The following is a 23037-nucleotide window of genomic DNA, read 5'->3' as shown; positions in this document are numbered from 1 at the left end:
ATCCATGGAGCTGGAGGCCGCCTCAGACTGTCGTGAGCCCCACCGCGGGGCGCGGACTTATCATCGGAGCTGATCCCTCGCCTGGGGTCGCTCCCACCGCGGCCACTGTGGACTCACCAACAAGCTGGCAGTCGGGAGAGGCTGAGTCGGGAGCTCCAACGACACAGAAGGTTCGACCAGCCCCGACGTGAGGTTCGATCGCCCGGTGCGGGGGAGCTGACATCCCCCCCGATGCGGGAGTGGATCGCCTCGATGCAGAGGGCCCGAACACCGCTGGCTACGGGAGTCTAGATCGTCCCATCAACGGGGGCTCGAGGCCTACGACCGAGGAAGAACTAAGGGAAGGGACTTGAACTTTATTTCGCCTTCCATCGCAGTGAGGAATGTGGAGGAGTCACTGTGGTGGATGTTGATGTTAAAATGTGTGTTTTTGAGTGATCTGTTGCTTTTAATTGTATGACTGACCTGGCCAATGAAATTCCTCGTTAGTTGCAAAGCATACTTGGGGAATAAAGTGTGATTCTGATTCTCAGTCTGATTCTGATCACAGCACCAGAGACCCGGGTTCGATCCTGACTACGGGTGCTGTCTGTACGGAGTTTGTACGTTCTCCCCAGGACCTACGTGGATTTTCGCCGAGATCTTCGGTTTTGATCCCAAAGACGTACATGTGTGTAGGTTAATTGGCTTGGTAAATGTAAAATTATCCCTAGTGTGTGTAGGATAGTGTTAATGTGCGGGGATCGCTGGTTGGTGTGGACTCAGTGAACTTGAGGGCCTGTTTCTCTAAACTGTTACAGTCCCTGCCTCAATAACCTCCTCTGGCAGTTTGTTATGGAGGGATGGGCAGGTGGGAAGAGTGTAGATGGAACATCTTGGACATCGCGGACTAGTTGGGCCGAAGGGCCTGTTTCTGAGCTCTATGACTCCCTGACGCTAAGACAACTACTTCATTGGGCTTGTGCCCAGCACCGCAATGGGAGTGTCAGCTTAGATTTCATGCTCAGATGTCTAAAGTGGGACTTCATCCCAGAAGGGTTGACTCAACTGAGACACAGCTGATTCTGCACTAAATCACCAGGACACGAAGTTAGAATCATGGGTTAGAATCACTGGTTTGGAATAATAATGTCATCCCGTCCAGAAACGATGGATTTGTAATCAAGATTTATAGATGTGTCTGCGAGTGGAGTTGCATGTTTCGCATCTCTCTGCTCAGGATAATCTCTTTAATGCACAGAAAGTATTGCCAGAAGCAGAGAATGACTTTGTGAATGCTGAGCGATGGCAATCAGAAGCCAGTGTCCAAACTGTACAGAAACCAGCTGCCCGGACAATCCAATCAGCAGAAATATAAATGAGGATTACAACCTCCGATGAGTGCCAGGAGGCGGGTAACTCAATCAAGTCACCAGCGTGATGATGTTGATTCCTGCTCAAGATATTCGCTGTAAACATTTTCTGCACTAGGCAGAGAGAGAGAGGCACCTCCAGTCCAGATTCAGTCTGAAGAAGGGTCTCGACCCAAAACCTCGCCTATTCCTTCTCTCCATAGAGACCTAATCTGAGGAAAGACATTCTTGGCATAGAGGGAGTACAGAGAAGGTTCACCAGACTGATTCCTGGGATGTCAGGGCTTTCATATGAAGAAAGACTCGGCTTGTGTTCGCTACAATTTAGAAGATTGAGGGGGGATCTTATTGAAACTTACAAAATTCTTGAGGGGTTGGACAGGCTAGATGCAGGAGGATTGTTCCCGATGTTGGGGAAGTCCAGAGCAAGGGGTCACAGTTTAAAGATAAGGGGGAGGTCTTTTAGGCCCGAGATGAGAAAAACATTTTTCACACAGAGAGTGGTGAATCTGTGGAATTCTCTGCCACAGAAGAGAGTTGAGGCCACAGTTCATTGGCTATATTTAAGAGGGAGTTAGATGTGGCCCTTGTGGCTAAAGGGATCAGGGGGTATGGAGAGAAGGCAGGTATGGGATACTGAGTTGGATGATCAGCCATGATCATATTGAATGGCGGTGCAGGCTCGAAGGGCCGAATGGCCTACTCCTGCACCTATTCTCTATGTTTCTATGTTTCCCCCCCTGCTGAGTTTCTCCAGCATTTTTGTCTACCTCCAGATTCAGGGACAATTTCTGCCCAGCTGCTATCAGACAACTGAACCATCCTACCACAACCAGAGAGCAATCCTGAACTACTATCTACCTCATTGGAGTCCCTCAGAGGGGCAACTTTAACGGAGATCCAACTCAGTATCCTGTACCTGCCTTCTCTCCATACCCCCTGATACCTTTAACCACAGGGACCACATCTAACTCCCTCTTAAATATAGCCAATGAACTGGCCTCAACTACCTTCTGTGGCAGAGAGTTCCAGAGATTCACCACTCTCTGTGTGAAAAATGTTTTTCTCATCTCGGTTCTAAAGGATTTCCTCTCTATCCTTAAGCTGTGACCCCTTGTCCTGGCCTTCCCCAACATCGGGAACAATCTTCCTGCATCTAGCCTGTACAACCCCTTAAGAATTTTGTAAGTTTCTATAAGATCCCCCCTCAATCTGCTAAATTCTAGCGTGTACAAGCCGAGTCTATCCAGCCTTTCTTCATATGAAAGTCTTGACATCCCAGGAATCAGTCTGGTGAACCTTCTCTGTACTCCCTCTATGGCAATAATGTCCTTCCTCAGACTTGGAGACCAAAACTGTATGCAATACTCCAGGTGTGGTCTCACCAAGGCCCTGTACAACTGCAGTAGAACCTCCCTGCTCCTATACTCAAATCCTTTTGCTATGAATGCTAACATACCATTCGCTTTCTTCACTGCCTGCTGCACCTGCATGACTACTTTCAATGACTGGTGTACCATGTTGATACGATAAGATACGTTACGATAGAACTTTATTTATCCCAAGAGGGATATTGATCTGCCAACAGTCATAAAACACAAGATACATGAAACGTGGGGATGTGCAAAGATTTGGGGGGGGGGGGGGGGGGGAGGGAGGAGGAGGGAGGGGGGGGGGAGGGAGGAGGGGGGGGCAGCCAGTCTATCCCACGACAGACTGGGTTCTTTGATGAGCGTCAGTCCTGACACCCATTTGTGCCCATTTCCCAAGAAAGCAAATGGCCTTTATAACAAGAGGAGTCAAGTATAGGAACAAAGAGGTCCCTCTGCAGTTGTACAGGGCCCCAGTGAGACCACAGCTGGAGTATTGTGTGCAGTTTTGGTCCCCTAATTTGAGGAGTAGGCCATTCGGCCCTTCGAGCCAGCACCGCCATTCAATGTGATCATGGCTGATCCTCCCCAATCAGTACCCCGTTCCTGCCTTCTCCCCATATCTCCTGACTCCGCTATCTTTAAGAGCCCTATCTAGCTCTCTCTTGAATGTATCCAGAGAGCCCGCCTCCACCGCCCTCTGAGGAAGAGAATTCCACAGACTCACCACTCTCTGTGAGAAAAAATGTTTCCTCGTCTCCGTTCTAAATGGCTTACCTTCTTAAACTGTGTGGCCCCTGGTTCTGGACTCCCCCAACATCGGGAACATGTTTCCTGCCTCTAGCGTGTCCAAGCCCTTAACAATCTTATATATTTCAATAAGACCTCCTCTCATCCTTCTAAACTCCAGAGTGTACAAGCCCAGCTGCTCCATTCTCTCAGCATATGACAGTCCCGCCATCCCGGGAATTAACCTTGTAAACCTACGCTGAGCTCCCTCAATAGCAAGAATGTCCTTCCTCAAATTAGGGGATCAAAACTGCACACAATACTCCAGGTGGGGTCTCACTAGGGCGGATTCGGTGGGCTGAATGATGGATTCCTTCTCTCCAGAGATGCTGCCTGTCCCGCTGAGTTATACTCCAGCATTTTGTGTCTATGTAGGTGTGTGGATGTCACACAACTTAGTGCTAGCTGCCGGCTGCGGGACCTAAGGCAAGGCTTTGAGGCATTGCCATTGTGGGACAGCTCTGGAGAGACAGCCTGTCGCTGAGTCCCCTCCAGTCAGTGACGCTGGGACACAACGAGCAAGTTCCGCAAAGCAGCTTGCGGTGAGGTGACGCTCTCGCCCTCCTGCCTTTAACTAGCGCCGGCTGCTCCTGTCTCTGTTCCGCTTGAAGCGCCTCGACTCGTCGGACCGGGGGCCAGGCTGGCGTGGGGCAGCGCTCGGCGAAGATGGACTCAATTCGCTACCTCTGCCTGCTAACTGTTGCAACAAGTAAGCGCACCGTTTATATATACATATATATATATATATCCTATTGCCAGTGGCATTTAAGCGGGAGGAAATGCTTGCTTCACAACCACCGCTGCATACTAAAGAGTGTGGGGAGACCTGATCTGATTTCTATCAATGTTAGAGTTACATTTTAAAATCTTTGGAGTTGCATTTTAAAATCCTTATTAGAGTTGCATTTTAAAATCCTTAGAGTTAGAAATAGATACATAGAAAATAGGTGCAGGAGTAGGCCATTCGGCCCTTCGAGCCTGCACCGCCATTCAATATGATCATGGCTGATCATCCAACTCAGTATCCCTTTAAAATCCTTAGTAGCATTTTAAAATCCTATTGCAATGGGGGATTTTGCGCTTTTTTTTTTGCATGGGTCAATGACGAGAGATTTTCCTTGCAATGTGGTGGCATTGGGTGCATTGCGAGGGGCAGTCTTGTTCGCAGTCAATATTTGGGGATTCAACTTAAAACGAGAGAACTGGCCGATCGATGCATCTCCTCATCCAACGGGTCGACTCTCCCAAACTCGCACCTGAGGTGTTTTAGACACACACACAAAAAAGCTGGAGTCACTCAGCGGGTCAGGCAGCATCTCTGGAGGGAAGGGATAGTGAAAATCGCCCATTCATTCCTTCTCTCCGGAGATGCTCTGCCTGTCCCGCTGAGTTACTCCAGCATTTTTTTGTGTCTGTCTTCGGTTTAAAACAGCATCTGCAGTTCCCTTCCTACCTACACCAGGGCTGTTTTAGACTGATTAGCACTGGCTTGAATGCCGCAGGTCGTTAGAACGTGGACTTTGACACCTGCCTTATACACATGGCGGTCCCTTTAACACAGTTTCACCGCGTGTGTGAAATAGGACGCTATCTAAAATCTTGACATCGAATAACTCAGTGGTCGTTGACATAAGGCTTTGGTCAGAGTTGGTTGGAGCTCTAAATCTGTGTGAGGCAGGGAGTATAGGAAGGGATAGTTCCCTGGGATTGAAGCCAGTTTGATATTGCGCTCGGCATACTGCGCTCATATAAATCACACCCTAGGAACTGCCTGCACTGACATTTACAGCTAACCAACATCAAGAAAGCACCAGCGTACTTATTCATTTTCATCGCTGGCTGCCTGTGCCTCAGTTCTGCCACAACTGAGATGGTAGGTAGACAAAAATGCTGGAGAAACTCAGCGGGTGCAGCAGCATCTATGGAGCGAAGGAAATAGGCAACGTTTCGGGCAAGATGCAGGAAGATTGTTGCTAGATGCAGGAAGATTGTTCCCGATGTTGGGGGAGTCCAGAACAAGGGGTCACAGTTTAAAGATAAGGGGGAAATCTTTTAGGACCGAGATGAGAAAAACATTTTTCACACAGAGAGTGGTGAATCTGTGGAATTCTCTGCCACAGAAGGAAGTTGAGGCCAGTTCATTGGCTATATTTAAGAGGGAGTTAGATGTGGCCCTTGTGGCTAAAGGGATCAGGGGGTATGGAGAGAAGGCAGGTACAGGATACTGAGTTGGATGATCAGCCATGATCATATTGAATGGCGGTGCTGGCTCGAAGGGCTGAATGGCCTACTCCTGCACCTATTTTTTATGTTTCTATGAAACGTTGCCTATTTCCTTTGCTCCATAGATGCTGCTGCACCCGCTGAGTTTCTCCAGCATTTTTGTCTACCTTCGATTTTCCAGCATCTGCAGTTCCTTCTTAAACACCAAGAATTCACCCCTGCCTTTATCAGTTCACACGTTCATAAGTCAAAGGAGCAGAATTAGGCCATTCGGCCCATTGAGTCTACTTCACCATTGACCAGTCTGAAGAAGGGTCTCGACCTGAAACATCACCCATTCCTTCTCTCCAGAATGTCCCGCCTGTCCCGCTGAGTTTAATCCAGCATTTTGTGTCTACCTTTGGTTTAAACCAGCATCTGCAGTTCCTTCCTACACATCTAATCATGTCTGATCTATCTTTCCCTCTCAATCCCATGCTCCCGCCTTTTCCCCACAACCCCTGACACCCGTACTAATCAAGAATCTATCAATCTAGCCCAACTTGCCCACACCGGCCAACATGTCCCAGCTACACTCGTCCCACCTGCCTGCATTTGGCCCATATCCATCTAAACCTGTCTTATCCATAATAATAATAATAATACATTTTATTTATGGGCGCCTTTCAAGAGTCTCAAGGACACCTTACAAAAATTGAGCATGTATAGGAAAAACATGTAAGGGGAATGAAATAAATAGTAGAGACATGACTAGTACACAAAGTAAAGACAGAATTCAATACAAAACACAGCATGAGGCAATTAATGCACAGATGAAAAGGGACGGGGACGTGGGGCTAAGGATAGGCAGAGGTGAAGAGATGGGTCTTGAGGCGGGACTGGAAGATGGGGAGGGACACGGAATTGCGGATCAGTTGGGGGAGGGAGTTCCAGAGCCTGGGAGCTGCCCTGGAGAAGGCTCTGTCCCCAAAACTGCGGAGGTTGGACTTGTGGATGGAGAGGAGACCGGCTGATGTGGATCTGAGGGACCGTGAGGGTTGGTAGGGGGAGAGGAGGTCAATGAGATATGTGGGGGCCAGATGGTGGAGGGCTTTGTAGGTGAGGACCAGGATTTTGTAGGTGATCCGGTGGGAGATGGGAAGCCAGTGAAGTTTTTTGAGGACTGGAGTGATGTGATGCCAGGATTTGGTGTGGGTGATGAGTCGGGCGGCTGCGTTCTGGACCAGTTGGAGTCGGTTGATGTAGGTGGAGCTGATGCCAAGGAGAAGTGAGTTGCAATAGTCCAGTCGGGAGGAGATGAAGGCATGGATGAGTCTTTCAGCAGCAGGCGGAGTGAGAGAGGGTCTGAGTTTGGCGATGTTGCGGAGATGAAAGAAGGAGGTTTTAATGACATGGCGGATGTGAGGCTCAAGGGAGAGGGTGGAATCAAAGATCACGCCAAGGTTGCGGGCCTGGGGAGATGGGGAGACAGTGGTGCCGTCGATGGTGAGAGTGGGGTTATTGATTTTGCTGAGTGTGGCTTTGGAGCCTATGAGGAGGAATTCTGTCTTATCGCTGTTGAGTTTGAGGAAATTATGTTGCATCCAGGTTTTTATAGCTGACAAACAGGAGTTGATATGGGAGAGGGGGGGGGTTGTGGGGGGATTTGGTGCCAAGGTAAATCTGGATGTCATCAGCGTAACAGTGGAAGTCCAGATTGAAGTGGCGGAGTATCTGACCAAGGGGGAGGATGTAGATGATGAAGAGGAGGGGGCCGAGTACGGAGCCTTGGGGAACGCCTTGAGTGACTGCGGCTGTAGCAGAGGTGTGGTTGTGGAGAGAGATGAAGTGGGATCTGTTGGAAAGGTAGGAACGGAGCCAGCTGAGTGCAGAGCCTTCAATGCCGAGGTCCTTGAGTCTGGTGAGCAGGATGTTATGGTTCACTGTATCGAAGGCTGCGCTCAGGTCGAGGAGGATGAGGATGTTGAGGGAACCAGTGTCAGCAGAGGTGAGGAGGTCGTTGAGGACTTTGAGGAGAGCAGTTTCTGTGCTATGGAGGGGGCGAAAGCCAGATTGGAGGGGTTCAAGTAGGTTATACGCAAGGAGGTGGGAATGAAGTTGCGACGCAACGATACGCTCCAGGGTTTTTGAAAGGAAGGGGAGGTTTGAGATTGGGCGGTAGTTAATGAGAGAGGAGGGATCAAGACCAGGTTTCTTTAGGATTGGTGTGACAGCAGCAGTTTTGAAAGCGGAGGGGACAATTCCTTGGGACAATGAGGAGTTGAAGAGATTAGTGAGGTAGGGGCAGAGAACGGGGAGGCAGGACTTCAACAGGGGAGTGGGGAGAGGGTCGAGGGAGCAGGTGGTGGGTTTGGAAGAGCTGATGAGTTTGGAGATTTCAATAGGGGTGACCAGGTCAAACTGGGAGAGGAAGCAGTGTGGAGGAGGGGTAAGGAGGTCAGTGGAGATGTTGAAAGGAGGGGCCTTGGTAGGTGGTGGAGGAGATGCTGGGGAGTCGGGTACAGGGGATAAAGATTGATAGATGGTGCTGATTTTATCAGCGAAAAAGTGGAGGAATGAGTTGCAGAGATCCGGAGTAGAGGTAGGGAGAGTGTTGGCTCGAGGCTTGAGGAGGTTGCCCACTGTGGAGAAGAGGGTTCTGTGGTTTAGGCAGGGATCGGTGAATATGGAGGAGAGGTAGGCAGATTTTGCAGCAATGAGGGCATCTTTGTAGTCAGTGAGGTGGAGTTTGTAAGCTTCAAGGTGGACTGTGAGAGATGATTTCTTTATTAGTCGTTCGAGTTGGCGACCAGTCTGTTTCAGTTTACGAAGTGCAGGTGTGTACCAGGGTGAGGATGTGTTGAAAGTTACGGTTCTTGTTTTGAGGGGGGCCAGAGTGTTGAGGGAGGTAGACAAGGTGGAGTTGAGATGGTTTGTGAGATCATCAGGTGAGATGGGGGTTGAGTCCAGTGGGAGAGTGGTGGAGAGCAGGTCAGAGAGATGGAGGGGATCAATGGATTTTAGATTCCGGAAGGTGATTTCTCGGAGGAAGCGGGGGCGAGGTGTCGGAGAAGGGATGGTGAACCGTATAAGCTTATGATCAGAGAGGGGGAAGAGGCAAGGATGGAGGTCGAGTACCGGTTGATTTATGGAGCAGACCAGATCAAGGATGTGACCTTTGTCATGGGTGGGAAAGGTGACGTGCTGAGAGAGAGAGAAGTTGTCCAGTAAAAAGGCGAATTCAGATGCGAGCTTGCAGGTGGGGGAGTCCATGTGAATATTTAAGTCACCAAGTAGCAGCAGACGTGAGGAGAGGGATGAGGCAAGTGTGAGGAGTTCAGTGAAGTCAGATAGGAAGGAGGGGTTTGGTTTAGGTGGCCGGTAAATGAGGATGACTGTCATGGAGGAAAGGGCTTTGAAGGCGAGGAATTCAAATGATGCTACTGGGGGGAAGGTGAGTTCAGTGATACGAAAATTCTGGTTAAAAATAACAGCGAGGCCACCTCCATGGCGGGAGGGGCGGGGTTTGGAAATGTAATTAAATCCAGGTGGGGATGTTTGATTGAGGGAGAAGAAGACATTGGGTTGTTGCCAGGTCTCAGTGAGCAGAAGGAAGTCCAGAGTGTTGTCAAGGATTAGTTCATGGAGGGCAAGGGCTTTGTTGTTGAGCGACCTGGTGTTGAGGAGGGCAATGTTGGCATTGTGAGAGGGTGGAGGGATGGGGGCAGGCTGGAGAGATCTGAGGTTGTCCCGGTTGACAGTGCGTGCGGTCAGCTGGGATGGGGGGTGACGCGGTTGAGGGGGGGCAGAGCGTGGTAATGAGCAGACGGATGGAATGGAACGTCCGTGGTTGAAGCAAACAAGCTTGCGCTGAGAGCCTCTGTGGATGTAACGGAGTCGACGCAGAAGTCCAAGCTGTTTAACGACCTGGATGCAGGATGGGATGTGGTTGTTGCAGAAACCAGCCATCTGCAGAGTTGAGTATTTGAGCATGATGGTGAGGGTGCAGAGAGGTGTTCAGCGGTGCAGGTGCAGGTGCAGAGAGTATCCAGCGGTGAGGGAGCAGAGAGGTTGTCCAGCAGAGCGGGTGCAGCGAGGTGTCGAGCAGTGAGGGAGCAAAGAGGTTGACCAGCAATGCAGATGCAGCGAGGTGTCCAGCATTGAGGGAGCAAATAGGTTGTCCAGCAGAGCAGGTGTAGAGGTAGTCCAGTGATGAGGGTGCAGAGGTAGTCCAGTGATGAGGGTGCAGAGAGTATCCAGCAGTGCAGGTGTAGAGAGGTTGTCCAGCGGTGCAGGTGTAGAGAGGTTGTCCAGCGGTGCGGGTGTAGAGAGGTTGTCCAGCGGTGCGGGTGTAGAGATGATCCAGCTGGTGCAGGGAGGTGTCCAGCGTCCAGCGTCGATGGTGCACAGGCACAGGAGGTGCCCAGCATCCAGCGTCCAGCATCGATGGAGAACAGGCACAGGAGGTGTCCAGCGTCGATGGTGCACAGGCACAGGTACAGGCAGGTAGGTAACAGTTAACAGGTAGGTAACAGACGTCGGGGTGGGGGACAGCGGGCGGAGAAGCGGCGAACAGTCAACGCCAGCGTCCTCTCCGGGCAGCGTGCAGGGATTCTAGCGGTTCTGGCGGCTAGCTGTATAGGCCGCAGGGGGACGATCGTTCAACGGCCGAAAACGGCCAAAAAAGACCACAGACCACCTCAACTGGAGTGACCCTCCAGTGGTCCCACGACAGGTGGTAGATCAAGACCTCGTCCGGGATGAAAATAAACCGCAGTCGGCAATTGAAGGAGATGAAGCCGATTCGCGGTAAGGGACCGTTGTTAATTTGAAATTCCCGCCGCCGCCATTTTCCCGAATGATATCCATCTAAACCTGTCTTATCCATGTACCTGTCAAACTGTTTCTTAAACGTTGCGATAGTCCCAGCCTCAACTACCTCCTCTGGCAGCTCGTTCCATACACCCACCACCCTTTGTATGAAAAAGTTCCCCACTCAGATTCCTATTAAACCTTTTCCCCTTCACCTTAAACCTATGTCCTCTGGTCCTCGATTCCCCTACTCTGGGCATCTACCCGATCTATTCCTCTCATGATTTTATACGCCAGCAGCAAAATACTCCAAGGAACATCCTAAGAACCAGACCAGATCGGGATGCTGATGCAAGGAAGGTGGTGGGTTTTCTAAAGCTTGGTCAACAGGGCGCGGGTTCTTTGCAGAGATTGTGAGGGTCCATGGTGGGGTTTCCAGAGACAAATACATTTTTAGCTTAAGGTTTGTTCTCACATGCACCACGTTACAATGAAAGGCTTTGGGTTTTGCATGTTATCCAAACAGACCATATAACCAGTTCAAACTCAAGCCCTATAGATAGAGCAACGGGGAAGATACAGAATACAAACCTCAGCATTATAGAGCATCAAAGATAGACACAAATATGCTGGGTTAATTCCGTGGGACAGGCAGCATCTCTGGAGAGAAGGAACGGGTGACGTCTCAGGTTCAGACCCTTCATCAGACTCATTGCTTCTCTCCAGAGATGCTGCCTGTCCTGTAGTTTTACTCCACCATTTTGTTGTCTATCTTCGGTGTAAACCAGCATCTGCAGTTCCTTCCTACACGTTGTGGATCATCAGTCCTTTAAACAATGCACAAAGTGACTCAATGGGGAAGGAAACGGGACTATCGATCCATCTGCTAGTCTGAAAGCATTGCTTCTTATTCTACAGCAGCCTACGGAGCAGAGGTTGAAGAAAGGCTGATGGAACACCTCCTGAATTCTGAGAAATACAACAAGCTGATCCGACCGGCTAAGAACAATTCTGAGTTGGTGTCTATTGTCTTCCAGGTCTCACTGGCACAACTCATCAATGTGGTAAGTCAACCTCATCACAACCAACCTCCATTTCCATAGCACCTGAAGGACCATTACAACTGCATAGGGAGATGTTAGAACCAGCCACCATAACTCGGTCAAAGGGATTTAAGCTTCAAAGGAGAGAGGGAGTGGGAAGGTCTGAAGAGCATCGGACTCTGAGTCTGGGAGACGTGGCCATCAATAACAATCCTGGAAACACTCTAAACGTTAAAATCTTTAGAGGTTTCACACCTCGAGTATTGTGTGCAGTTTTGTTCCCCAAATTTGAGGAAGGACATTCTTGCTATTGAGGGAGTGCAGCGTAGGTTTACAAGGTTAATTCCCGGGATGGCGGCTGGGCTTGTACACTCTGGAGTTTGGAAGGATGAGAGGGTATTTCATTGAAACATCTAAGATTGTTAAGGGTTTGGACACGCTAGAGGCAGGAAACATGTTCCCGATGTTCCCAGAACCAGGGGCCACAGTTAAGAATAAGGGGTAAGCCATTTCGAACGGAGACGAAGAAACACTTTTTCTCACAGAGAGTGGTGAGTCTGTGGAATTCTCTGCCTCAGAGGGCGGTGGAGGCAGGTTCTCTGGATGCTTTCAAGAGAGAGCTAGATAGGGCTCTTAAAAATTGCAGAGCCAGGGGATAGGGGGGGAGAAGGCAGGAACGGGGTACTGATTGGGGATGATCAGCCATGATCACAGTGAATGGCGGTGCTGGCTCGAAGGGCCGAATGGCCTCCTCCTGCATCTATTGTCTATTGTCTATTGTCTATTAATAAATCTAGTCTGAAGCTTCTGCACCATGGGTTGGAAAAGCAATCTAGATTCACCAAAGAAAACCAAATATTGGGCTATTTGCCAGGGGAAATGTAGTTTAATTTATGGATACAGCATGGAAACTGCCCTTCGGCCCATCTTGTCCATACTGATCACCATTCATCCATTCACATTAGCTCTATGCTATCCCACTTTCTCATCCACACTCCCTACACACTGGGGGCAATTTACAGAGGCCAATTAACCTACAACCCTACAATACAATACAATACAATACAATTCAATTTATTGTCATTTGGACCCCTTGAGGTCCAAACGAAATGCCGTTTCTGCAGCCATACATTACAAACAAATAGACCCAAGACACAACATAATTTACATAAACATCCATCACATTGCTGTGATGGAAGGCCAAAAAAACTTCTCTCTCCACTGCACTCTCCCCCCCCATGTCAGAGTCAAAGTCAAAGTCAAAGCCCCCGGCGGGCGATGGCGAATTGTCCCGTGGCCATTAAAGCCACGCCGGGTGATGCAAGGTCGCACACCGGGTCTTGGTGTTAGAGCCCCCGGCGTGCGCTCGCAATCCCGCGACCATTCCAAGCCACGCGGGGCGATGGTGTAAGGCCCCGCTCCAGGTGCTCTTCAACCCCGCAACTCGGGCGGGAGAAGTCGCCGTTGCGGAAGCCCCGAAAAGCGGTCTCCCTCCAGGGACCCGCGGGCTCCCGGTGTTACCGTCCGCCAAACCCGCAGTTGCAGCCTCCGAAACTCCGGGGGTCGGGCCGCAGCAGCGTCCACCACAGCTCCACCCGCTCCGGACTCGGCCAGCTCCGCGACGGTGAGGTGAGTAGTCGGCACCACAGCCCCCGGTCTTCCTGTTGGAGGCCGCTCCTCGTTGCAGCCCCAACGACAACGGAGACCCGACAAAGAAAAGGTCGGGTCTCCCGTGCAGGGAGAGATTTAAAAGTTACCCACACCACCCCCACCCCCCCACACACATACCCCAACAAAAATAACAAAAACTACATAAAAACATAGACATAAAATAATAAAAACGCAGACGGACTGCAGAGGCCGCTGCTGACGAAAGTCGCGCCGCCCACCTACAAGGGCCAAATGGGACGTGTGAGGAAGCCAGAGCACCCAGAGGAAACCCATGCGGTCCCGGGGAGAACGTGCAAACTCCACACATCTAGTAGCTGAGGTCATGGGACTCTGACATTGATGCTAACTCTCTGATCTCCCACTTGTGTCTTTAGAACGAACGGGAGCAGATAATGACAACAAACGTTTGGTTGAAGCAGGTGAGTGTCTCTCCAAGGGAATGTCCACCACTCTGGACCAGGGGGCGTAGTCACTTCCACCTGTGTGTGCTTCATTGCAGGAGTGGATGGATTACCGGCTCAGGTGGGATCCCGAGGACTTTGAAGGGATCAACAAGCTACGTGTAAACTCCAAGCGGATCTGGCTGCCAGACATCGTGCTGTACAACAAGTGAGTCCAACATCTAGGTGTTGGAAGGAACTGCAGATGCTGCTTTACACCGAAGCTAGACACAACATGCTGGAGTAACTCAGCGGGTCAGGCGGCATCTCCGGAGACAAGGAATGGGCGACGTTTCAGATTGAGACCCTCCATTAGTCTGAAGAAGGGTCTCGACCCAAAACGTCACCTCCATAGATGCTGCCTCACCCATTGAGTTTCTCCAGCATTTTTGTCTACCTTCGATTTTTCCAGCATCTGCAGTTCGTTCTTAAACTAAACTATTTGAAGTCTCTATTAGAGAATAAATAGCTGGAGGAACATCTATTGATGAGTTCTTTCTGTTCTTCTGTTATCTGCTTCAAATAAATATTCTAAGGTGAGAGTGGAAAGATTTCATAGAAACATAGAAACATAGAAAACAGGTGCAGGAGTAGGCCATTCGTCCCTTCGAGCCTGCACCGCCATTCGATATGATCATGGCTGATCATCCAACTCAGTATCCTGTACCTGCCTTCTCTCCATGCCCTCTGATCCCTTTAGCCACAAGGGCCACATCTAACTCCCTCTTAAATATAGCCAATGAACTGGCCTCAACTACCTTCTGTGGCAGAGAATTCCACAGATTCACCACTCTCTGTGTGAAAAATGATTTTCTCATCTCGGTCCTAAAAGACTTCCCTCTTATCCTTAAACTGTGACCCCTTGTTCTGGACTTCCCCAACATCGGGAACAATCTTCCTGCATCTAGCCTGTCCAACCCCTTAAGAATTTTGTACGTTTCTATAAGATCCCCCCTCAATCTTCTCTATAGCTTCTCTGTTCAACGCCGTGATCCTTTCTCTCTCTCTCGCTGCAGCGCTGACGGGACGTACGAAGTCTCCCTGTACACCAATGCCATCATCTGGTGCAACGGAAGCGTCTACTGGCTGCCACCCGCCATCTACAAGAGCGCGTGCAAGATCGAGGTGAAGCACTTTCCCTTTGATCAGCAGAACTGCACCATGAAGTTCAGGTCGTGGACCTATGACCACATGGAGATCAACATGACCCCCAAATCAGAGAGTGCAAGTATGGATGACTTCACCCCCAGTGGGGAGTGGGACATCGTGTCCCTTCCAGGGAGAAGGAACACAAACCCAATGGACCCAGCTTACGTTGATGTTACCTATGACTTTATCATTAGGAGGAAGCCCCTCTTCTATACCATCAACCTCATAATACCTTGTATCCTCATAACCTCACTGGCTATTCTGGTCTTCTATCTACCATCAGACTGTGGTGAGAAGATGACTCTGTGTATCTCTGTGTTGCTGGCCCTCACTGTGTTCCTGTTGCTCATCTCCAAGATCGTCCCACCAACGTCTCTAGATGTTCCACTGATTGGGAAGTATCTGATGTTCACCATGGTCCTGGTGACCTTCTCCATCGTGACCAGTGTCTGCGTCCTGAACATCCACCACCGCGCTCCAACCACGCACGCCATGCCCCAGTGGGTGAAGGTGGTGTTCCTGGAGAGGCTGCCGGCCTTGCTCTTCATCAAAAGGCCCCAGGGCAACGGCAGCGGGCAGAAGTTGTCCCAGCAGAAGAAGAGCAACTTCTGCTGCGCTCACTTGAGCACGGCGGAGAGGAACAAGAACCCCGCCTTCTTCATGAACCCAACGTCAGCCAAAGTCTACGACCTGAATGTGATCGATGCCCCCGACGGCTTTGGTTGCCATCAGGACGTGAGGTTGAGAACTTCCACAAGGCACTCCCTGGACCTCCAGGAGGCCATTGACGGCATCAAGTTCATTGCAGACCACGTGAAGAATGACGATGAGAATCAGCGTGTAAGTGTGGCTTCATCACAACAGATCTGGACACGTAGTATGTTAGCAACAGGTGGCTGCGGAGGCCAAGTCAATGGGCATTTCTAAGGCGGAGATTGAAAGATTCTTGGTTAGTAATGCCCCTGTCCCACTTAGGAAACCTGAACGGAAACCTCTGGAGACTTTGCGCCCCACCCAAGGTTTCCGTGCGGTTCCCGGAGGTTGCAGGTGGTTGCCGGAGGTTGCAGGTAGCGGAAGCAGGTAGGGAGACTGACAAAAACCTCCGGGAACCTCCGGGAACCGCACAGAAACCTTGGGGGGGGGGGGGGGCGCCAAGTCTCCAGAGGTTTCCGTTCAGGTTTCCAAAGTGGGACAGGGGCATTAGGGTGTCCAGGGTTATGGGGAGAAGACACGGAGATGGGGTTGAGATGGAGAGACAGATCAGCCATGATAGAATGGCGGAGTAGACCTGATGGGCTGAATGGCTTAATTCTGCTCCTCAGTTTAGTTTATTGTCACGTGTATCGAGGTACAGTGAAAAGCTTTTGTTGCGTGCTATCCAGTCAGCGGAAAGACAATACATGATTACAATCGAGTCGTTTACAGAGTACAGATGCATGATAAGGGAATAATATTTAGTGCCAGGTAAAGGGCCTGTCCCACTGTACGAGGTAATTCACGAGTTCTCCCGGGTTTTCCCCTGATTCGAACTCGGAGAATGTCCGTAGCGGGTCCGTAGGAGTTCGTGGATGTCCCGTAGCGGCTCGTACGAGTAAAAAGTAACAATTTTTTTCATCACGAGTATTTTTTACTCGTGGACATTTTTCGCAGTGTTGAAAAAACGTCACGAGTTTACCGGATTTCCCGAGTACCTGCCGTTACTCGTACAAGCCGCTACGGGACATCCACGAACTCCTACATACCCGCTACGGACATTCTCCGAGTTCGGATCAGGGGAAAACTCAGGAGAACTCTTGAATTACCTCGTACAGTGGGACAGGGGCTTAAAGCCAGCCAGGTCTAAACAAGGATAGTCCGAGGGTCACCAATGAGGTAGATAGTAGTTCGGGACTGTTCTCTGGTTGTGGTAGGATGATTCAGTTGCCTGATAACAGCCGGGAAGAAACTGTCCCTGAATCTAATAATAATAATAATAATAATAATAAATTTTATTTATGGGCGCCTTTCAAGAGTCTCCAGGACACCTTACAAAAATTGAGCATGTAGAGGAAAAACATGTAAGGGGAATGAAATAAATAGTAGAGACATGACTAGTACACAAAGTAAAGACAGAATTAAATTCAAAACACAATATGAGGCAATTAATGCACAGATGAAAAGGGAGGGGGACGTGGGGCTAAGGATTGGCAGAGGTGAAGAGATGGGTCTTGAGGCGGGACTGGAAGATGGTGAGGGACACGGAATTGCGGATCAGTTGGGGGAGGGAGTTCCAGAGCCTGGGAGCTGCCCTGGAGAAGGCTCTGTCCCCAAAACTGCGGAGGTTGGACTTGTGGATGGAGAGGAGACCGGCTGATGTGGATCTGAGGGACCGTGAGGGTTGGTAAGGGGAGAGGAGGTCAGTGAGATATGGGGGGGCCAGATGGTGGAGGGCTTTGTAGGTGAGGATCAGGATTTTGTAGGTGATCCGGTGAATCTGGAGTTGTGCGTTTACACACTTCTGTACCTTTTGCCTGATGGGAGAGGGGAGAAGAGGGGGTGGCCAGGGTGTGACTCTTCCTTGATTGCAACTCTCAAAAACAACTGAAGCCCAGCTCAAGTGTAAGACTAATGACAGAAAGTATGGGCAAGGGGGTAGGATTTAGGAGAAGGGACAGAGTTAGTGGGAGAGGGGGAGAGAGAGAGAATGTCAGAGAGCAAGGCAGGGAGGGAGAGAGATGGGCCTTGTGGGGGGGTTGACACAGAGAGAGGGAGACAGACAGATAGAGACAAAGAGAAAGTCAGAGAGAAAAAGAGAGCAAGAGAGAGGGGGGTGGAGCAAGTTGGGGAGGAGGGAGAGAGAGAGAGGGGGGGGAGGCAGAGGGACCAAGATGGGACAAGAGAGAGGGAACGAGAGAGAGAGAGTTGGAACAACTTGGGGGAGAGAGCAAGAGAGAGCAGGAGAGAGAGGGAGAGGAGGAGATGGAGGGAGAAGAGAGATAGAGGAAGTGAGGCAAGGAGAGAGGGAGAGAGAAAGAGAGAGGGAGAGAGAAAGACTGGGCTCAAACCCCCCCCCTCCCCCCCAGCCAAATAAATTAATTCCCATACAGCACAAAACAAGAAGAAAACGTTGCTCCGAAATGATAAAGGGTTTTTTGGTGAACACAGAGGGTGCTCTAACAATGGCGCTGTTCCAGACAGCAGAGTGGATGGGAGCAGGACACGGTGGCACAGCTGGTAATGCTGCTGCCTCACAGCTCCAGAGACCCAGGTGCTATCCTGACCCTTCCCCTCCCCCCGGGTGCTGTCTGTTGTGGAGTTTGCACGTCCTCCCTGCTTCTTCTTCTTTCGTGTGGCGTGCACGGCCTAAAGTTGTTGGACAACTTGTTCTATTTGATCTTCCGTTTGAGCACGTCGAGTTGATTGCATTAGTCGAAACAGGGCAGACCACGTGAAGGTTGCAATCTCCCACCCCACGCCCTCCCTGTGACAGGGGGAGTTTTTCAGGGGGTCCTCCCCACGTCCCGAAAATGTGCGGCAGATTAATAATAGGGGTGCTGGAAATAGCTGGTGAGTGGTGGAATCTGAGCAGACTAGATGGGAGTAAGAGGGAGGACACAAGGAGATTAGTGTAGGATTAGATTAGATTTTATTTATTTGTTGTCATTTGAACCCAGAAGTTCAAACGAAATTTGGTTTCTGCAGATACAAACAAGAAGAACCAAGACACAACACAATTCACACAAACATCCATCACAGTGAATCTCCTCCTCACTGTGATGGAAGGCAAAGTCTTATCTCTCCCCTGCTCTCCTCATTCTCCTCCCGATGTCAAAGTCAAAGCCCCCGGTGGGCGATGGTAATCGAACTAGGTGCTAGATGATCTACGCAGACTCGATGGGCCGAATGGCCTATTACTACTGTCTGTCTCTCGATGGCACTTCAGACGAGTTTGGCTTCAGTAACGCTCTGCCCAAGCTCGGCTGACTCAGAAGGTCAGAGAGCGACAATCATCTTTCAACTCATTTACTTCCAGCCAATGCTGATTTAGGATAATTGGTGGTAGATCATGTAGTCTTTCACAATGATGGATGGAGATCCCATCAACAATTCAGCAAGGAATCGTTACTTTAGTTTGGTTTAGTTTATCATTGCCACGTGAAAAGCTTTTTTGTTGCTTGCTATTCACTTAACAAAGACTAGTGGTTGGACAGGCTAGATGCAGGAAGATTATTCCCGATGTTGGGGAAGTCCAGAACTAGGAGTCGCAGTTTAAGGATAAGAGGGAAGTCTTTTAGGACCGAGATGAGAAAAACATTTTTCACACAGAGAGTGGTGAATCTGTGGAATTCTCTGCCACAGAAGGTAGTTGAGGCCACAGTTAATTGACTATATTTAAGAGGGAGTTAGATGTGGCCCTTGTGGCTAAAGGGATCAGGGGGTATGGCGAGACGGCAGGGATGGGATACTGAGTTGGATGATCAGCCATGATCATATCGAATGGCGGTGCAGGCTCAAAGGGCCGAATGGCCTACTCCGGCACCTATTTTCTATGTTTCTACTATATGTGATGGCTCGAAGGGCCGAATGGCCTACTCCGGCACCTATTGTCTATTGAATACAATCAAGCCGTCCACAGTGTAGATAGGGCATAAAGAGTACAAGTGCAAGATCAAGTTCAATTAACGATAGTTTTAAGGTTTCTGAACCTGCGGATTTTAAAATACCTGAGGTCGATGGGAAGTCAGGACCACTCTCCAGTTGGTGAGAGGACATTTCAATTGCCTGATAACAGCTGGGAAGAAACTGTCCTGAATCTGGAGCCAACCAAGCGTAGGCTTGGCGATCGCTTCGCCCAACACCTCCGCTCGGTTCGCAATAACCAACCTGATCTCCCGGTAGCTCAGCACTTCAACTCCCCCTCCCATTCTGAATCCGACCTTTCTGTCCTGGGCCTCCTCCATGACCAGAGGGAGGACCACCGTAAATTGGAGGAGCAGCACCTCATATTCCGCTTGGGCAGTTTGCACCCCAGCGGTATGAACATTGACTTCTCCAATTTCAGGTAGTCCTTACTGTCTCCTCCCCTTCTCAGCTCTCCCTCAGCCCACTGGCTCCACCACTACGTTTCTTCGTCCCCCCCCCCCCCCCCCCCACCCCCCCACCCCCACATCAGTCTGAAGAAGGGTCTCGACCCGAAACGTCATCTATTCCTTCGCTCCATAGATGCTGCCTCACCCACTGAGTTTCTCCAGCATTTTTGTCTACCTTCTGAATCTGGAGGATTCAGTGCGTTTTCACACTTCTGTCCCTCTTTCCTGGTGGGAGAGGGGAAAATAGGAAGTGTTTCGGACGAGATTAGTCCTTGATTATTCTGGTGGAGTCAATGGAAGGGAGGTTAGTTTGCATGTTGGGCTGCGTCCAAAACTCTCTGTAATTCCCTGCCGTCGTGGATGGAGTTGTTCCCAAACCATGCATGCTGCGATGTACCCCTCTCTACAGCGCATCTGTAGATGTTGCCGTGGGTTGCTGGGGACTTGCCGAACCTCCTAAACCTTCCAAGGAACCAGAGATGTTGGTGCGTTTTTCTGGCCTTGACTGCGCTAGCAAGCGGCCGTTTCGGAAACTCCCAAGCCGCTGAGAGCGTTCTTCCCACGCCGGAGTTCCATCTCTCCGGGGAGAGGGCCTGAAACATCGGGGCCCCGACCACGGGTGAACATGGGGGAAGTGTACTGAACTATGCTGCCTTCCCTCACAGTGGGAACCATTGTGGGGGAATGTTTCTATGTTTAATGTTAATTTCTATAACGTTGTGGTTATTTGATTGGTGTGCTGCAAATGGCAACTCAAACTTCACTCCACCTATTGGTGTGTATGTGCCGATAAATGTCCTTTGCCCTTGTCCTTGTGGTGTGACATGTTGAAGGAATATCTGTAAGAGAAACTTAGTTTTGTACCACATGTTAAGTGCAACAAATTCCCTCCCTTTGCAGGTGAATGAGGACTGGAAATATGTGGCCATGGTGGTGGATCGACTGTTCCTGTGGATTTTTATTGTGGTTTGCATCCTGGGGACGGTCGGATTGTTTCTGCAGCCGTTCTGCCAAACGCAGTATCACTGAGACCTGCCGCACCTGCCCCTGCACACGGACTTCCGCTGCTCTGGGAATTTTTAATCCACTGGCTTTTTTTCACCAGGATGGTGGAGCATTCTACAGTCGCCTGCCCCCCCCCCCCATGTCCTCGCTCCCGACCGATCCATATTAAGCCGTGCTATATCGGGGCATTATTACCTATGAATTGTAGCGTAACTTTGGCTCAAACAGCTAAACTTCTATTAATCCGTTAAGGCTTTAGTTTGATACAAAATATTTTTGATTATTTAACTTTATATCTTCCTTTTGAAAATTGCTCAGTTCTAAATAAATAAAAACACTGAAACAATTGGTGCTCTTCCTCATTTACGGGCGGTCTGCCAGGGGCGGAAATCCTGGGGGGGACGGGGGGGACACGTCCCCCCCCCCCCTGCTTTGAGAGGTGGGGGACAATCCCCCCCCCCCCCAATGTTTTGTAATCCGGACTTGATCAGACGCTTTCTAAGGGTTGAATTGGCCCGATCGCGGGGTTTTTCAGCGCCCGGCGCGACTTAAAATCAAACTGTTGCATCGAGGCGATCGAGGCTCCCGATGTTGAAATCCCCGGCGGGCGATGAAAGGCCCCGCGAACGGGCCGATTCAAGCCCCACGATTCGGGGCGGACGAAGCTGCTGTCGCTGGGGTTCGGAGTCGGTCACCAACCAGGTCAGCTGCCGATGTTACCGTCCACAGGGTCCACGCCCGAAGCCTCGGGTGCGCGCGCGCTCGCCAAGAAATTGTGTCCCAACTTCTTCTTCTTGCGTATGGCGTGCACAGCCTAAAGTTGTGGGACAACTTGTTCCATTTGATCTTATTTGATTGTGCACGCCAGGTTGATTGCATTCGTCGAAACAGGGCGGACCACGTGAAGGTTGCAATCTCCCACCCCAATGCTGGAGCAACTCAGCGGGTCAGACAGCATCTCTGGAGAAAAGGAATAGGTGACGTTTCGAGACGACCCAGATCTCGACCCGAAACGTCACCTATTATTTCATCCCAATCCTATTTTCAAATACCATGGATAATTGATAATAGATAATGTTCAAGAAGGAACTGCAGATGCTGGAAAATCGAAGGTAGACAAAAAAGCTGGAGAAACTCAGCGGGTGCAAGTTTCTCCAGATAATAAATAATAATTGGTTTTGATGCCAGTGCCATTTGGTGGATTTTTACGAGGAAAATATGATTACAAATGACTTTAATAAATTGGTTACTCCATTAATTCATTAGCATCAGGATGTGTGTTGGACCGGATTTCTGAACGAAAGCACTAGCTGTTAAAGATATTATTTACCTAGATGGCAATGTTTGTATCATGGGCACTTGGTTGAGATTAATGAACCTGGAAATTACAAATATCATAGTAATTTCCTGTTGGGTTTCTCCGAGTTGCGGAATTAGGGCCATTTTTCAAAATTATATGTGGCGTCTCTCGTGTCCTTAGGATGTCCAAAAGCACTTTGCAACCAATTAATTCCCACTTGAGATGTTGTTACATTCTCACAAAATGCAACATGATCATGACCAGAGCATGCGCTTTAGAAGTGGATTAGGTTGATGCTGGGTAGTATGGAAGAGGATGTAGACAAAAGTGCTGGAGAAACTCAGTGGGTGCAGCAGCATCTATGGAGCGAAGGAAATAGGCAACGTTTCGTCCCGAAACGTTGCCTATTTCCTTCGCTCCATAGATGCTGCTGCACCCGCTGAATTTCTCCAGCACTTTTGTCTACCTTCGATTTTCCGGCATCTGCAGTTCCTTCTTAAACAGTATGGGAGAGAATCCTTCTACTATTGGTGTCAATGGTTTCACATTGACTAGCGAGGAGGACCAGCTCCTTGCTTCACCATCTCATTGAGAAAACAGTAACCACAACAATCCCTTAGTCACCGCACTGCCAGCCCAGTTTATATGGTCAAGTCTACAAACACAAGCTTGACAACACCACAAGTTTATACGTGTAAGAAAGAACTGCAGATGCTGATTTACAAGGGAAGGTAGACACAAAATTCTGGAGTAACTCAGCGGGACAGGCAGCATCTTTGGAGAGAAGGAATGGGTGACGTTTCGGGTTGAGACCCTTCTTCAGAAACGTCACCCA

At 49.8% G+C, this 23037-nt stretch overlaps 1 protein-coding gene across 1 annotated transcript; it reads left to right on the top strand.

Annotated features, from left to right (window-relative positions):
• The first annotated feature begins 4149 nt into the window (after positions 1-4149).
• LOC116968230 (neuronal acetylcholine receptor subunit beta-4-like) lies at positions 4150-21232 on the top strand. The gene is given in 6 exon segments (XM_033014909.1): positions 4150-4220; positions 11444-11589; positions 13614-13719; positions 13722-13848; positions 14696-15668; positions 20798-21232. Coding segments are annotated over 6 exon segments (1524 nt in total). The 5' UTR covers positions 4150-4177; the 3' UTR covers positions 20927-21232.
• Positions 21233-23037: the final 1805 nt, after the last annotated feature.

This window comes from Amblyraja radiata, chromosome X, assembly GCF_010909765.2.
Source record: "Amblyraja radiata isolate CabotCenter1 chromosome X, sAmbRad1.1.pri, whole genome shotgun sequence".
Lineage (NCBI taxonomy): Eukaryota > Metazoa > Chordata > Chondrichthyes > Rajiformes > Rajidae > Amblyraja > Amblyraja radiata.
This window is presented reverse-complemented; position numbering and strand designations above follow the sequence as displayed.